Source organism: Melanerpes formicivorus, unplaced genomic scaffold, assembly GCF_026170545.1.
Source record: "Melanerpes formicivorus ecotype bairdi unplaced genomic scaffold, bMelFor1.0.p_v2 SCAF_57, whole genome shotgun sequence".
NCBI classification, from domain to species: domain Eukaryota; kingdom Metazoa; phylum Chordata; class Aves; order Piciformes; family Picidae; genus Melanerpes; species Melanerpes formicivorus.
In genome coordinates this window covers 913,214-929,641 of record NW_027142409.1, presented here as the reverse complement: position 1 = coordinate 929,641, position 16,428 = coordinate 913,214, and the positions used below count along the sequence as shown (strand labels likewise).

The window sequence follows — 16,428 nt, the reverse complement described above, 5'->3', positions numbered from 1 at the left end:
CTGAAACAGAACTGACAGTGGCAAGTCAGAAGTGAAGCTTGTATGCTTGTATATATCAGAAATCAACAGCAGTGTGGCATCACCACAGCTAATGTCTCTTCTAGTTGTTTCTCTTGTTACTCCATTGCTTAAGGTTTGCTGTTTGGTGACCCCATAGGTTAAGGAAGTAGTTATCTTCCTAGAACATCCAAAGACATCTGGGCAACTTTATCCTGGAATAGTGGAGTTCTCTTAGTTTAGACTGGGATGCACTGGACTTTCCTTCTCTGAGGAGGACCTGGATGTCTCTGTCTAAGATACAGAAATCAAACTAGGTTTCAAAGAAACACATGACAAAGGCTATGGAGAAGCAGAACATGCAGCAGCCTGGAAAGAGGCTGAAAGCTCAGGTGTGAGGAGAAATATGAGGGTAGGCTGGCTGAACATGCTGGATAATAAGAAAGGAAGCATGGCATGACTGAACAATCCTTGTTCATTAACACCACAGGGGAAGGAGTGCTGGCTGGGTAGTCAAGATCAAGAGTTGCTATTTTGTTTCCTCACTGTGATCCTTTCAGGAATGTTGCTAAGGTTTGCAGACCATCAAATCAGTCCAGGTGTTCTTGGAAATCCTGGAAGAGCTACCCTTGAAGATTAGGATTAGAAGGGAAGTTAATCTCAATTCTTATAATGGTGTGTGGTGACATCTTAAACAGTCTCCTCCTTCAATAAAAAGATGGAGAGGTAACTTTCTAACTGCTTCAAGGTTGAGTCTTCCTACTGGGAGGAGAATGTACCCATTTTTTAATGTATCCTCCTTTTGTGTTCAAGCTAAGTAGGAGAACCAAGGACTCTATTGCCACTGCTAGTGCAAGAAAGGAGGGAGAAAGTCCCCAGCACCCCCTCATCCTCATGCAATTTTGGAATTCTGACTTCACTTCTGAATGTACTGGAAAGGACACTCAAGGCAGCAGAGTTTGGGAGTTCTGGCAGTTCTTCCTGAATTCTTTATGCACCAACAGTTTGTACTCTTTAATATTCAAAATTGGTGTGAGTCACTGAACTTTGACACGAGAAAGAAAATATACAGGAAGTACTCATCCAACCTCTTTTCCATGGATGAGTGCAAAAGAACAATGCAAACAAGCAGGGGCAAATCTGAAAATCCAAATTACCTCATGACATGAAGCTAAAGAAGAAACTGAAGGTTGGTTTCTTCTTAGAAACTTCTCTAGAAATATACTTGCTGAATCCTGAGGGAAAAGTGGTTTAGCTGGAATTTTTCTTCCAGTTGAGAAGGATAATGCTAAAAAGTTTAATGTCTATTCTTACTTTCTTGTTGTTACTTAAAAAAAATGTAAAAAAAAATAATCACCTACCTAGAATAGAACAGAATAAACCAGGTTGGAAGAGACCTTTGAGATCATCATGTCCAACCCATCATCCAACACCATCTCATCAACTAAACCATGGCACCAAGCACCCCATCCAGTCTCTTCCTAAACACCTCCAGTGATGGTGACTCTACCACCTCCCCGGGCAGCCCATTCCAATGGGCAATCACTCTCTCTATGAAGAATTTCTTCCTAACATCCAGTCTGAACCTCCTCTGGCACAGCTTGAGACTGTGTCCTCTTGTTCTGGTGCTGGTTGCCTGGGAGAAGAGACCAACCTCCACCTGGCTACAACCACCCTTCAGGTAGTTGTAGAGAGCAATAAGGTCTCACCTGAGCCTCCTTTTCTCCAGGCTAAGCAACCCCAGCTCCCTCAGCCTCTCCTCATAGGGCTTGTGCTCCAAACCCCTCACCAACTTTGTTGCCCTTCTCTGGACTCGTTCCAGCAACTCAACATCTTTCCTGAACTGAGGGGCCCAGAACTGGACACAGGACTCAAGGTGTGGCCCTACCAGTGCTGAGTACAGGGGCAGAATGACCTTCCTGCTCCTGCTGGTGACACTGTTCCTGATACAGGCCAGGATGCCATTGGCCCTCTTGGCTACCTGGGCACACTGCAGGCTCATGTTCAGCCTACCATCAACCAGTACCCCCAGTTCCTTTTCTACCTGTCTGCTCTCCAGCCACTCTGACCCCAGCCTGTAGCGCTGCATGGGGTTGTTGTACCTACAATGATTGTCTAGGAGGGGTAGGATCTTGGGCCTGATTAGAATGCTGGCAGATTGCATACTTGGTCTTCAAAGAAATTGAATCTAGTGGGTTAGTTGTTCACCTTTGAAACTAGTTGTTTTATGGAAATGTGGGGAATAGATGAAGGTGAAAGAGAACTGCATACACCTGATATCTTAAAGGAATGAAATGGAGAGGGCAAACAAATACAGCGATGTAGGTAATACAATGACAATGGGAGAGCTCAATTGCACTGTTTGACAGATCATGCTAGTACTGGCTAGCTTCTTCCTGGGGTGAAAATAAGTAGTTTTTAGATGAAACTGTGTTAATGCAAGCTGGAGAAATGCAGTGGGCTTGGTTGCAAAGCTGGCAAGAATGCATATTCTTCTTTTGGTTGGACTGGATGATCTTGGAGGTCAGATATATTCTTTGATCACATCACACTCCTCATAAAACCATGATCAGCTTGGATGATTAGGTAGTGCTGGACAGGGGTGATGGGGTCATCCTGAGGATGTGATAGAAGTCTAAATTATGGAAAACCGGGAATGTAGTTGGATGGGGTACGATCCTCCCTGAAAAGGAAGGGTCGCTGGTTAAGTAATGGTAGAAATAAACCCAAGGCTAGTCATGATCTGACAGTTAAGAATATTGTACTGATAGGAAGAGTAAATATAGAGGCTAAAAAGATGCAAGAAGTAATCACTCTACTCTTTTCAGAGTAATTATTCTGCTGTTGTCTTTGGATATCCTGAACAGCTTTGAACATAGTGTGTTGTGACAAAAAGGTGCAACAGAACAGGGGTCTGGCCTCTTGTTTCAGCAAGTGAATTTCGATGCTGTTCAGCGTACTCCTCGACACCTAAATAGATAGATGTAGACCTGTATTCTCCTACTTGGAAGACTGGCTTCTATCTCAGGACTTAGTCTGAGTGCCCACACTTAGAAAAAGGAAATCTCATTTTACTTCCAGTTAAATGCTTTGGTTACAAATATGTGAACAGTGCTGGAAGGGCTGAAAAAGGCAGCGAAGCCAAACTGCTTTGTCTCACCTTCTTTCCTGCTCCTAAGAAATAATGCAGTAATTCACAGGTCATAGATAGAATCACTTTGGTTGGAAAAGGCCTTCAAGATCATCAAATCCAACCATTATCTAACCCTAGCAAGTCTGGTAGAGACTAAGTGGTTGGTAATTAGCAAAGACCTAAGCTGTCAGCTCCTGAATCAGAATGGTAATGTTGTGCAAAGACTGAGCATCAGCTGCTACCAGGATGCAGCTCTGAACAGATTACTTCCTTTCTTTCCCAAAGCAAGTGCAACCTGGAAGCAGTACACAGAAGGGAGACAGCAAGACTGATCTTCTCATCTTTGAAGAAAGATGAGAAAATACAAACTGAACAAAGAAAGCTTGTGTAACCTTCAGGAGCCTTTAGAAGACTTCATGCAAGCAACACAATAGCTTTAATCTCATCACTAACACACCTTTTCCCCTTCTCTTTAAAGCAAACTACAAATCTGAACGTGCCTCCTGAAGATCTTGATTCTTCTGGTGATGATGATGATGCATTCTCAGGTTCAGGTGCAGGTGAGTTACTAGCACTTGTACTTTTAGTGCTTGATCCTTCCAGAATGTGACAATTGAAATCCTGATAAGCATCCAAGTTAAAAGAGGCCGAAAGAAGAATCACTCACACACACACCTGCCCCAGAATATAAGAGTTTGGAACAGTGCACCTAATCTATTCATCCTGTATTTCTTCAGATGCTAGCAGGAAGTGAGATGTAGGAGATTTAAAACTGAGCAGAAGCAGGTATAATCCATGTGACTGCTAATGTGAGATATTGCATGAAGAATGTTATGAAACCGCAGTAATTCTTTGCTCATGGGGAAGAGAGACCATAAGAAGGACCCTTAACCTCCCTTACAAGCTGGTAGGAGATACCATTTGAGGGTGTGAAAAACCCAACCTGCCAACATGAATCAAGTGCAAATTTTATCTGTCATCAGATGTGCAATTTCACATGGGCCATAATTTTTCTTGGAAAGCAGAATAAAGGCCTTTTAGGGTGTGGAAAAGGTCTGTTGGGAAGATTACTAAATTGTATGAGATGAAACCTTTGGTGTTCAGTGCTGAATTTTAGGAGATGCTACTGAGGAATGAGCAAGCTTCTGCTTCTTTTCAGCCATATGCATGTATTGTAGCTAAAATTCTGCAGGAATAAGACCCTGAAATCAGCACCAAATGTACACTGACTAAAGGTGCAAATATAGGGGTGACTCCTCTGAACTGAACAAAAATATTTCCAGACAGCTGGCCTGCAGAGCTGGCAGAAGGAGCCAGGGAGCTGCACAGTTTCCCTGTGTTCCATGAGGAGGTGGTTGGAACTCTCCTCAGCAGCTTGGATCCCCACAAGTCCATGGGACCAGATGGGATCCATCCTAGGGTGCTGAGAGAGCTGGCAGATGAGCTGGCCAAGCCACTATCCATCATGTTTCAGCAGTCCTGGCTCACTGGAGAGGTCCCAGAAGACTGGAAGCTGGTCAATGTTGTGCCCATCCACAAGAAGGGCCAGTTGGATGAGCCAGGGAATTATAGGCCTGTCAGCCTGACCTCAGTGCCAGGCAAGATTATGGAACAGGTCATCCTGAGTGCAATCACACAGCACTTAGAGGATGGCCAAGGGATCAGGCCTAGCCAGCATGGATTTAGGAAGGGCAGGTGCTGCCTGACCAACCTGATCTCCTTCTATGATCAGGTGACCCGCCTGGTGGATGTGGGGAGGCCTGTTGATGTAGTCTACCTGGACCTCAGCAAAGCCTTTGACACCGTCCCCCATAGCAAACTCCTGACCAAGCTGTCAGCCCATGGCTTGGACGGGAGCACACTGCATTGGGTTAGGAACTGGCTGGAGGGCCGAGCCCAGAGAGTGGTGGTGAATGGTGCCACATCCAGCTGGCAGCCAGTCACTAGTGGTGTGCCCCAAGGATCAGTGCTGGGCCCCATGCTCTTTAACATCTTTATTGATGATCTGGATGAGGGCATTGAGTCGATCATCAGTAAATTTGCGGACGGCACCAAGCTGGGGGCAGGAGTTGATCTGCTGGAGGGTAGAGAGGCTCTGCAGAGGGACCTCGACAGGCTGGAGAGATGGGCAGAGTCCAAGGGCATGAGATTTAACACATCCAAGTGTCGGGTTCTGCACATTGGCCACAACAACCCCATGCAGAGCTACAGGCTGGGGTCAGAGTGGCTGGAGAGCGGCCAGGTAGAGAGGGACCTGTGGGTACTGGCTGATGGTAGGCTGAACATGAGCCTGCAGTGTGCCCAGGCAGCCAAGAGGGCCAATGGCATCCTGGCCTGCATCAGGAACAGTGTGGCCAGCAGGAGCAGGGAGGTCATTTTGCCCCTGTACACTGCACTGGTTAGGCCACACCTCGAGTCCTGTGTCCAGTTCTGGGCCCCTCAGTTTAGGAAGGGTGTTGACTTGCTGGAACGAGTCCAGAGAAGGGCAATGAAGTTGGTGAGAGGTTTGGAACACAAGCCCTATGAGGAAAGACTGAGGGAGCTGGGATTGCTCAGCCTGGAGAAGAGGAGACTCAGGGGTGACCTTATCACTCTCTACAACTACCTGAAGGGAGGTTGTAGACAGGCAGATGATGGTCTCTTCTCCCAGGCAGCCAGTACCAGAACAAGAGGACACAGTCTCAGGCTGCGCCAGGGGAGGTTTAGGTTGGATGTTAGGAAGAAGTTCTATACAGAGAGAGTGATTGCCCATTGGAATCGGCTGCCTGGGGAGGTGGTGGAGTCGCTGTCATTGGAGGTTTTCAGGAGGAGACTTGATGGGGTGCTTGGTGCCATGGGTTAGTTGTTTAGGTGGGTAGGATTGGTTGATGGGTTGGATGTGATGATCTTGAAGGTCTCTTCCAACCTGGTTTTGTTTATTCTAAATAAATGGTTTATTTATGGGAAAAGTGTTGGATACCCATCCTGAGCAACCAGGATACTGAAAACACCCTTTCCCCCTTGTTGACCTGTCCACAAGCAGACTATCACTCATCCCTTGAGGAGAAGCAGATGACTAAGAAAGTACTGCTGAACAGCACATCTGTCCCTTCCCTATTCCACAGAAAAGTATAAGGAATTACAAACTGGACTGCTGTTATGAATGTTGGCTATGCAGTTTAGGCATCCTCCTTAGCCCAGCATCCTGTAGATACTGGTAATAGGTCCCTGAACTATAAGGATAATATATTTTTGGTTTTGCAGGTCCCCTGACTGACCAGTCTCACACCTGGAGAATCCCAGGAGATCCAACTAATTCCTCACTAGTGGCAACACCAACAGATTTCAATGAAAAGCCATTTCCTGGGATTGAGAGCCGAACTGAAAAGGAATTAGTATCTCCTTTTGCAACTAGTAACGTAGTGACAGAGGAGCCAGTTGTAGCTGTGAAGGATGAAGGAACCGTCCTGGGTTCACCCGATGAAAAACCAAGTGATGTGGTTACAACAGTGAGAAGCCCCACTACTCACTTCCCTTCAGTGGTTCATGTAGATCCTTCAGAAGTCTCAGGCACAGTCCATGATCTTGAACCTAAAATCCCAAGCTCTGAAGTGCCAGACACTAAAGATGTGCCTGAGCCCCACCCTACCATCCATCGTGAGGGAGATGTTGCTGCCATCCCCACGACAGCAGCTCCCAAGGAAGTTGTTCCGATGCATGCAGAGGTTTCTGAAGATGGTTCTGGAGACCCGGTGAGGACTAATAGCTTTTGACACCCTTTCCAGGGAGATGAATTTATTAGTTGATTTTGCAGGAAAGGGTGAGAATTGGTAAAAAAAAAATCAAATAAATTATTTAATAGGTTACATTGGTGGAGCGTTTTAGATGACAAGAAACAAAGCTGTGGAAAGTATCCAGTAACAGACATGATGAGAAATGTGAGTAACCTGCCTTTTGTGTCCCAACAGGGAGACTTCATATTGATTAAAGATGAGGATTTGGTCCCCACCCAGAACTCAGAAGTTCTACCTGACTCTGGGAGGAATGCCAAAGCAGCAGGAGCCTCAGGAATTATGGACAGAAAAGAGGTTCTTGGAGGTACCTGATATTCTGGATTTGTAGCTGGTAAAAGCAGACTCTTGTAGCAGTCTTCCAGGCAGGAGAAGCTGGAGTTCTGCAAGTACATCTTGGAATGTGAAAGCTGACCTTTTATGTTAGATCTCTGAGGGTGGGGATTCATGATTCTGCATTGTCAAAACCCTTGTAGGGGCAATTCTTAGTCTGCTAAGAGCAAAGTAGCCACTGGTAGTTATTTGGAATTTTTCTTTTTAAATTCCTCTTAAATTAAGTAAAACTGTTCTAGTGCTGCCTGGATCAACTTGCTAGAGTTGAACAACAGAACCTTGCATGTTTTGCAGCATTGCCCAGTGGGAGATCTGCTTCTGTTGGTTTTCCTTATGTAGATGAACAGGCTCTTGGTCATTGGAGGCTGATTAGTTTGGGAGGGGACAAAGGTACAAATTGATTTCTGGAAGTCATTAGGTGGTCCCTGACTTTATAAGAAGCAGTCTGGAACCTAGAGTCATACTGTGGTGTCTAGGGTAATTTGTGTCTTTTTTTCCCCTTCCAGGTGTTATTGCTGGAGGACTGGTAGGTTTGGTGTTTGCAGTGTTCCTAGTTGCATTTATGCTGTATAGAATGAAGAAAAAAGACGAAGGCAGCTATTCACTGGATGAACCAAAACAGTCTAATGGAGGATACAAAAAACCACACAAACAAGAAGAATTCTATGCATAAGCATTTCTCTTCAGGACACTTCTTCTTCCATCTTTCTTGGACTCTTCTCTCCCTGCACGTGGACCTCATAGTGTGCTTTGCATTAAACTTAAGCCATATGATCACTGGGTTATTTGCCCTTACCACTTTGCCATTGGAAAGTTTATAACTACAAAGTAGATCTGGATTCGTTGAACATTCCCTGCTTTCTTGCACAACTTTTTATTTTTTTCTTTTTTAACAGAAGTAGGACTGCAAGTTCCTAAACTCACTTTGATTTATCTAAAGACTGCTGGGCTGGCAGTGGGGAGAAGATAAGGGAGCACTGTATATATAAACTTCTTGATATTTAGGGAAAGGACTAGTAAGAATAAACAACTACCAGTGCTCAAAATTCTGTACAGAAGGAATCCTTCATATTTAACTCATAAGTATGTTTTAAGTGTAACTAATGGCTGCACTGGGCAGACATTTGGTACATTGCAATCCCCTAGCTCTTTTTAACTGCCGTAATTGGAGCACTTAATGCCTATGAAACATCAAGCTGAACATGATTTCTGGTGAAAGGAGGTGTGAAGGGCAGGAGGTAAGCAAATGACATTCACATGATTTAAAATAACTTAGATTTTGCAAGTGTTATCCCATACTGAGAGCCAGCTCCTAAGCAGTAAGGTGCATATGCTGATACAAAACAAACCCCAAAGACCCCAAAATGAGGAGTTCATTTTACCAGTAGCATTGAACTCTCCCACTGCCCTCTTGCTCTTTCTAGGCTTAGGTAAGAAATAGATTTGATTTTTTAAAAAAATTTTTTTCCAAGTGGTTTCATCTCAGACATTCCCTTCTCTGGTGCCAAATCTAGATTGGGCTGTCCTGCACATACTCTTATCCCACACTACTGTGTAGTGGCCAGGTGGCTGCTGGCGTGTTGTAGCACCTACCTCTCTGTGCCCTGTTTACAGTGGTTGTCTTGGAACATGGTCTGCCGTCTATGCCACAGGATACCTTGGCGCACAGGAGTGGAAAGTAGAAAGCAGCATATCATGGCTTTGCAGCAAGGAGTAGAGAAGTGTATGTAGCTCCTGAAACAAGCCTGATGAAGGCTAAGTGTAAGATGGCCTTAAATATATGCAACAGTTTGTGTGCTTGACTCTCACGACTGGAATGGCTCTTCAGAAGCTGTTCCTGCACTTTGGAAAGAAGCGACTCTAGGGATGTCAGACTAGTAAGGGCTGAAAACACCTGAGGAAAGTCCAGATGCCTGAAGCTGGTGGTGGTCAGTGTGCTGTTAGTGTCATAGGGTTGGGGGAAAGGCCAGGCCCTTCCCCCCCACTGTGAGTAGAGGGAAGAAAATTGAAGGGAAAGAAAAAAAACCTCACAGCTGAATTAGCAAAGCAGTGGGTGCTGTATATTTACAAAGCAGTTTAGGGAAACGCAGGGAAATATATACAGAATTTACAGTATTTACAATATATACAGAAATATACAACAAAGTAGCACAGAAATGAGAGTTCCCCCCTCTGCTGAGGGGGTTCCCCACCTCTGCTCCCCCTTCTCTCCCCCTTTCCCCTGAGAGGGTTAGAAAGAGAGGAAAACAGAAACTGTTAATTAAAAAGCAGTTACGTGTTAGAATGTTAGAAGAGGCCTCACGCTTTATCTGCTTCAAGGTCAAGCCTGGCCGAGAGCCCAGAACGCTGTGAGCTGCAAAGGGGGAAAAGCAAGACTGAGGAAAAGTGCAGGAATGCCCAGGATTCTCTGCTGTACTCCCAGTTCAAAGTTCAAAAGGTGCTTCCCCCCAATCTACCAATGAAATTAGTTTAGATCCGTCTTTTGTTTACAAACATCCGACCACAATATTCCCTTTCTTAAGGGGACAGCCTCAAACGGTCACAGTTAGATATAAGGGCTCATTGAGGGTCTGGAGTTCTCCACAGTATCTCAAACCAAGTGAGAGGAAAAGTGTGGTCTTCTGCACAAGCCTTACTTCTGCTTTGCCTTTGGTTAGCTTCTTGGAGTTCAATTCCTCATAACTCAGTGCAGAAAGTATGAGGTAGATGGAGGAGTGTTTACAATTGATGTAAATATTTATGCTGTTGAGCCAGAGGGAATGATTGGAGAACATGGCAACAGTTGGTATAAATGTTGCAAGCTAACAGTAGAACTTAAACCTGTGTAGTTTAAATGAAGTATGAAACACTCCTGAGCTGCTATGCAGCTAAAATTGGTGCCTTCTCTGCAAACCCAAGGGGGAAAAAACCAACCAACCAAAAAAAAATCAAAAACCAAACACAACACTTCTTGATTCTAAACTCTTTTTTTATGCACAAGGAAAATCTGTGCATACGTGTAGCTGGCTGCTTTTAAGTAAAGCTGCAAAGTCCATTATGTCTTTTTTTTTTTTTTTAAACAATTAATTTTTATAGGTTAATGAAATGACCAGATGGTGTTAATTTCATCTGTAATTATTTGCTTTGTATAGGAATGTAGAAATGTTGTTTGATAGGTTTATCTATAAAAAAAAGTTCTCGTAAAGCACAGGAAAATAAGGCGGTAAACTTCAGTTGTACCTCACAACCTTGCTAGGGGGAAAGGGAAAAAAAAAAAAAACCTGTATATTTTAGTAGTCTAAACTGACAGTTTGTGAAACAAACATGATAGTCTGTTATTTAAGTGGTACAAATGAATATGAATAAGAGGAGATCCAGAATTTGGTTATCTGTATGCCATGTAAAGGTATACTGCAATAAATGGCGTTTTGGCAAGAATGTGTCTGATATGTGAGCGCTGCTCTAGGTAATACTTCACAAAGTAGATGTGGTTTCTAAGACTGCCCAGCTCTTTAAAGACTTTGGATTCCAAGCAAGAAATGTGAATTTTGGTGCCACACATACAGAGATTCAGCTCAGGATTTGACGGGTATGAGCATGGTCTATTTCCCTCGTACCCTGCCCTGAGGCAGTGGTGTGGGATGTGAACAGGGTGTAATGGAGATGAACAAAATCTCTTTGTTGGAACCCTGTAGCATTTCATGCTGGCTCTGATTTTTTGGGAGCTCTCCTTACTTGTGCATCCCAAAAAAGGTGACAAAAAGTTGCAAGTCTTCCACAAGGATTCCTCTTGGACTCATTTTCTGCCTCCAGGAGTGCTGCTGGGATGCCACGACATAGTGGCTGTTACTGAAACTTGGTGGGATGAATCCCATGACTGGGATGTAGGCATAGATGGGTATAAACTCTTTAGGAAGGATAGGCAGGGAAGGAGAGGAGGAGGTGTTGCCCTCTATGTCAATAGCCAGTTGGAATCAGTGGAGCTCCAACTGGGGAGGGATGATAAGCTAGTTGAGAGTGTATGGGTCAAAATTAAAGGCAGGACAGGGGAAGAAGATATTACTGTGGGGGTCTCCTACAGGCCACCTGACCAGCAGATCCAAGCAGATGAGGCCCTCCATAGGCAAATAGAAGCAGCTTCCAGGTCACAAGCCCTGGTCCTCATGGGTGATTTCAACCACCCGGACATCTGCTGGAGGGACAACACAGCAAGGCACCAGCAATCCAGGATGTTCCTGGACTGCATAGAAGACAACTTCCTCCTCCAAATGGTGGAGGAACCAACAAGAAATGGTGCTATGCTGGACCTTGTTCTCACCAACAGGGAAGGGCTGGTAAGCAATGTGAGGCTCATAGACGGCCTTGGCTGCAGTGACCATGAAGCAGTTGAATTTAACATCCTCAGGGCAATCAGGAGGAAGTATTCCAAGCTCATGACCCTAGACTTTAGGCATGCAGATTTTGATCGCTTCAGGGATCTGCTAGCCAAAGTGTCATGGGACAAAGCCCTGGAGGGAAGAGGGACCCAGGACAGCTGGTCAGTATTCAAGGACCACCTCCTCTGTGTCCAGGAGCTCTGTGTACCAACAAAGAGAAAAGCAGGTAAGAATGCTAGGAGGCCTGCCTGGATGGGCAAGGAGCTACTGGACACACTATTACTTAAAAGGAAACTCTACAGGAAGTGGAGGGAAGGACAGGTAGAACAGGGGGAATACAAGGAAGCTGCCCGAGCAGCAAGAGTCCTGGTCAGGAAAGCCAAAGCAGAGTTTGAGTTGAATCTAGCCAGGGAGATTAAAGGGAATACTAAGAACTTTTACAGGTATATTACTGGGAAGAAGAAGACTAGGGAAGGTGTGGGCCCCCTCAGAAAAGAAAATGGTGACATGGTCACCTGTGATGAGGAAAAGGCTGAGGTACTTAATAACTTCTTTACCTCAGTCTTCACTGCAAGGGCCTCTAGCCACACTCCTGATGTTATGGAAGTCAAAGCCAGGGACAGGGAGGAAGAACTGCCCATTGTAAGTGCAGATCAGGTTCGTGATCATCTGAAGAACCTGAAAGTGTTCAAGTCCATGGGACCCGACGGGTTACACCCACGGGTGCTGAGAGAACTGGCAGATGAGGTTGCTAAACCCCTCTCTATTATATTTCAAAAGTCCTGGCAGTCTGGTGAAGTCCCCACAGACTGGAAAAGGGGAAACATTGCCCCCATCTTCAAAAAGGGCAAGAAGGAGGAACCAGGGAACTACAGGCCAGTCAGTCTCACCTCTGTGCCTGGAAAGATCATGGAACAGATCCTCCTGGAGTCACTACTCGCTCAAAAGAATAGTGAAGAGGTGATTGGGAACAGTCAGCATGGCTTTGCCAAGGGCAAATCCTGCCTGACCAACCTGGTGGCCTTCTATGAGCAGGTGACAAAATTAATAGATGAGGGGCGAGCAACTGATGTCGTTTACCTGGACCTGAGCAAAGCCTTCGACACTGTCCCGCACCACATCCTGGTCTCCAAACTGGTGACACATGGGTTTGATTGGTGGACCACTAGATGGATAAGGAACTGGCTTGATGGCCGCACCCAAAGAGTGGCTGTCAATGGCTCCATGTCCCAGTGGAGGCCAGTGACAAGTGGAGTCCCTCAGGGATCAGTCCTGGGGCCTATCTTATTCAACATCTTTGTGGGGGACATGGACAGTGGCATTGAGTGCACCCTCAGCAAGTTTGCTGATGACACCAAGCTGTGTGGTGCAGCAGACACGCTGGAGGGAAGGGAGGCCATCCAGAGGGACCTTGACAGGCTAGAGAGGTGGGCACAGGCCAACCTCATGAAGTTCAATAAGAGCAAGTGCAGGGTCCTGCATCTGGGTCGAGGCAATCCCAGGCACAAATACAGGCTGGGCAGTGACTGGCTGGAGGATAGCCCTGAGGAGAGAGACTTGGGGGTGCTGGTGGACAAAAAGCTCAACATGAGCTCTCAGTGTGCACTTGCAGCCCGCAAAGCCAATCAGATCCTGGGCTGCATCAGGAGAAGTGTGGCTAGCAGGTCGAGGGAGGTGATCCTCCCCCTCTACTCAGCCCTGGTGAGACCCCACCTGGAGTACTGTGTCCAGTTCTGGAGCCCCTATTACAAGAGGGATGTGGAGGTGCTGGAACGTGTCCAGAGAAGGGCCACGAGGATGATCAGAGGGCTGGAGCACCTCTCCTATGAGGACAGACTGAAGGAGTTGGGGCTGTACAGTCTGCAGAAGAGAAGGCTCCGAGGTGACCTAATTGTCGCCTTCCAGTATCTGAAGGGGGCCTACAGGAAGGCAGGGGAAGGACTTCTCAGGATATCAGGTAGTGATAGGACTAGGGGGAATGGAATGAAGCTGGAGGTGGGGAGATTCAGGCTGGATGTGAGGAGGAGGTTCTTCACCATGAGAGTGGTGAAACCCTGGAATGGGTTGTCCAGGGAGGTGGTCGAGGCCCCGTCCCTGGGGGTGTTTAAGAGCAGGCTGGATGAGGCTCTGTCCAGCCTGATCTAGTGTGGGGTGTCCCTGCCCATGGCAGGGGGGTTGGAACTAGATGATCCTTGTGGTCCCTTCCAACCCTGAATGAAACTATGAAACTATGAAACTATGAAAATCAGGGAGGGCTGTAGCAGGGACAGGCCCAAGTTCTCTTAAAATGTCCTTCCCAAGACACATTTGGGGATTGCCTCCAAGGAGGGAGACCATTGTGGGCCTGTCCTAAGTATTTTTTCTAAATAAAAAATTCTAAATAAATTCTTTTGTACAGCATGAGTTTCTCTGTGGTGCTATGGCTGGAAGAGAAGCTGGAGCAAAACAGAAATAGAGGAAAAGGCCATTCACAAAATAGGGATGTCAAAAGCTGCTGCCTGTCTGGGTGGGTCTTGCTGCAACTTATACAGTTACTATCTTTTACAAGGTTTTGAGCTGTAAGAAACTTCTTTTTTATGTTCTGTAAACTAGCCATCACATTTGTAGTTTATAATCTCCTCTTGCTTACACTGGAACCATATGGGCTATGTGTATCCCATTAGAAAATATTTGCAGGAAGCTTGCTAATCAGAATGTTTTGAGATGGGGAAAAAGGAGTGAAGGGTTGAGTTCAGAAGATTTTGCTTCCATATCTGAGATAAAGCTGGAAAGTGCTTTCTAACTCCATGCCAACTTTGCCACTCCCTTAAACTGGGTAAAAGAGATCAGAGTTGACTGTTTTGCATAGCAGTGTCTTGCCTCCTATGAACTGTCTTCCTTGGGGGGTTCCCAAGACTTTTGCTTCCACTTTTCTAGTCAGTGGTAGAGTGGGAAGTTAAGGTAGCAGCTAGAGAAAAAAAACGTAATTGCTGAGGGGAGTGGGAAGTGTGTCGTAGTTTGGGCTGGCTGCCCTCTGCTACAGGGGTGTTTCCTGTGTCCAGAAGTCCAGCCCAGTGGGTGGACACAGGAAATTAGGTTATTTCCTACCATGATCCCTTGCACCACTATAAGTTTCACGGCGGGGTCTGGCACTTCCTCTTTTCTTCCTCCTCTGTCAGCCGGTAACATGGGGGAGAGATCTCCTGGCTTTGGGCCTTGCTAGGCCCAAGGCCACGGGGGGATGGGCAGTCTCAGATCTGGCCAGCTGAGACTAGCCTAGCAATGGGAGGGGGAAGAAGGAGCCCTGGGGGTCTCGGGTGTACCCTCAGGTAGGGATGGGATTTCTCTGGGTCTGTTTTGGGTTCTTTTCTCTTGTCACTGTATTTCTAGTTCTCTGCACGCACTCACTGTTCTATTTAAACTTTCCATCACTTTTGCAATCTGTTTGTCTGAGTCGTTATTTCTGCGCGTGGTGGGGAGGGGGTCTGCCCCAACCCATTACAGAAGTGTCTCTGTGAAAACTCTTAGAAGTGAAACACTGTCTCAGTCTGCACTTCAGAGAAACTTCATTGTACTAAGAATCTATAGAAGGGACAGTCTGACTCTGGTGTGGCACAGGTTAGTATGGGTTTCCCTGAGTCACATTTGTTTGCTGTGCTTCCTGATTTTCTTCATCCATGCTGGAGCAATTATCACATTTGCTCTTGTTCACAAGTGAGATGCAAAGAATGTGGCTGGCAGAAAATCTGACCTCTTCTTTGTTCTGGAAAAATGAGCTGGAGAGTGTAAATGCACTGAATGTCAAGGAAGGCAAACTACTAGAGGAGGAGAAGGGCTTTTCACAATTCTCATTTTGTCAGGTTGCATTAAACCCTGTAAAAGAAGCTAAAGCAAGTCTAAAAGGCTGTATAATCTTCTAATTGAAGTAGAGAACAGGGGGGAAAAAAGAGAGCTACTCTACAGGGGGGGCTAAGAAGAAAAGCTATTTCAGACACTTCATCAATGCCTTGACTGAATCCTCATCAGGACTAGTGATGAAAATAACTAGGGCTGTAAAGTTACAGGGTGAAATTTGCTCCATTTGAGGTAAAACTAAACAAACAAACAAAACCAAACACACTTTAAATATGCAGGAGATGAGATAGAAGTTCAAAACCAAATGATTGGCATTCATGGGTAGTGTTCAGCTCATGAAGCTGGAAGCCTGAGAGATAGTGTTTTAAATGCGCTTGTCACATTAAAGGGTGGCCATTCTAGTGCTCTACAGAAAGAGGGGAGAAAATGTTTGGCCTTAGCAATATGCAGGATCTTATAAAAGGACCTGAAGGATAAAAAAGTTTAAAAGGTAGGATGCTGATATGGCAATAAAATATAAAATAGGTTCACCAAAGGTAGATTGTGGCAGTCTAATCAGATCTCTTGCTTTTTAATAGCAGGGGTATTTTTCAGTCAATGCCAATCTAATCTATTTGAACCTCAGTGAAGCAATTTATCAGTGCCGCACAGAAAATGAATAATCAGAAGGAGGAAGCTGGGGATTGGTGGAAGAATTATAAAGTGATGAGGAAAGGGTTAAAGAGGAGCCTGCAGCAAGCTCTGCAAGATAGGAAGTTAGTATGAATAGACAACCTCATTTTGGGGACATATTGCTAAATATTGTCTGAATTTGAAGGAAATACATGGAATGACACTTGCTGTTGGGAATTTGGGCAGCCTCAACAGTGTGGAGTAGCAAGAGTATAATATTTTAATGTTCTGAACAGTAACAATTAGGATCAACTAGCATGGGATCAACTACCCAGGGTAGCAAGAAGACCTCCACTCTGGACTTCTGGAGGGCAGACTTCAGGTTACTCAAGGA

At 45.5% G+C, this 16,428-nt stretch overlaps 1 protein-coding gene across 1 annotated transcript in view; it reads left to right on the top strand.

The window, feature by feature from the left end:
• Nucleotides 1-10,650, top strand: part of SDC1 (syndecan 1) — a 29,766-nt gene extending 19,116 nt beyond the window's left edge. Inside the window, exons 2-5 of the mRNA XM_068161318.1 lie at nt 3,609-3,690; nt 6,374-6,861; nt 7,078-7,207; nt 7,740-10,650. Of these exons, the coding sequence (XP_068017419.1) occupies nt 3,609-3,690; nt 6,374-6,861; nt 7,078-7,207; nt 7,740-7,906 (867 nt within the window). The 3' untranslated portion in view covers nt 7,907-10,650. The remainder of the gene's footprint in view (nt 1-3,608; nt 3,691-6,373; nt 6,862-7,077; nt 7,208-7,739) is intronic.
• The last annotated feature ends 5,778 nt before the right edge of the window (nt 10,651-16,428 follow it).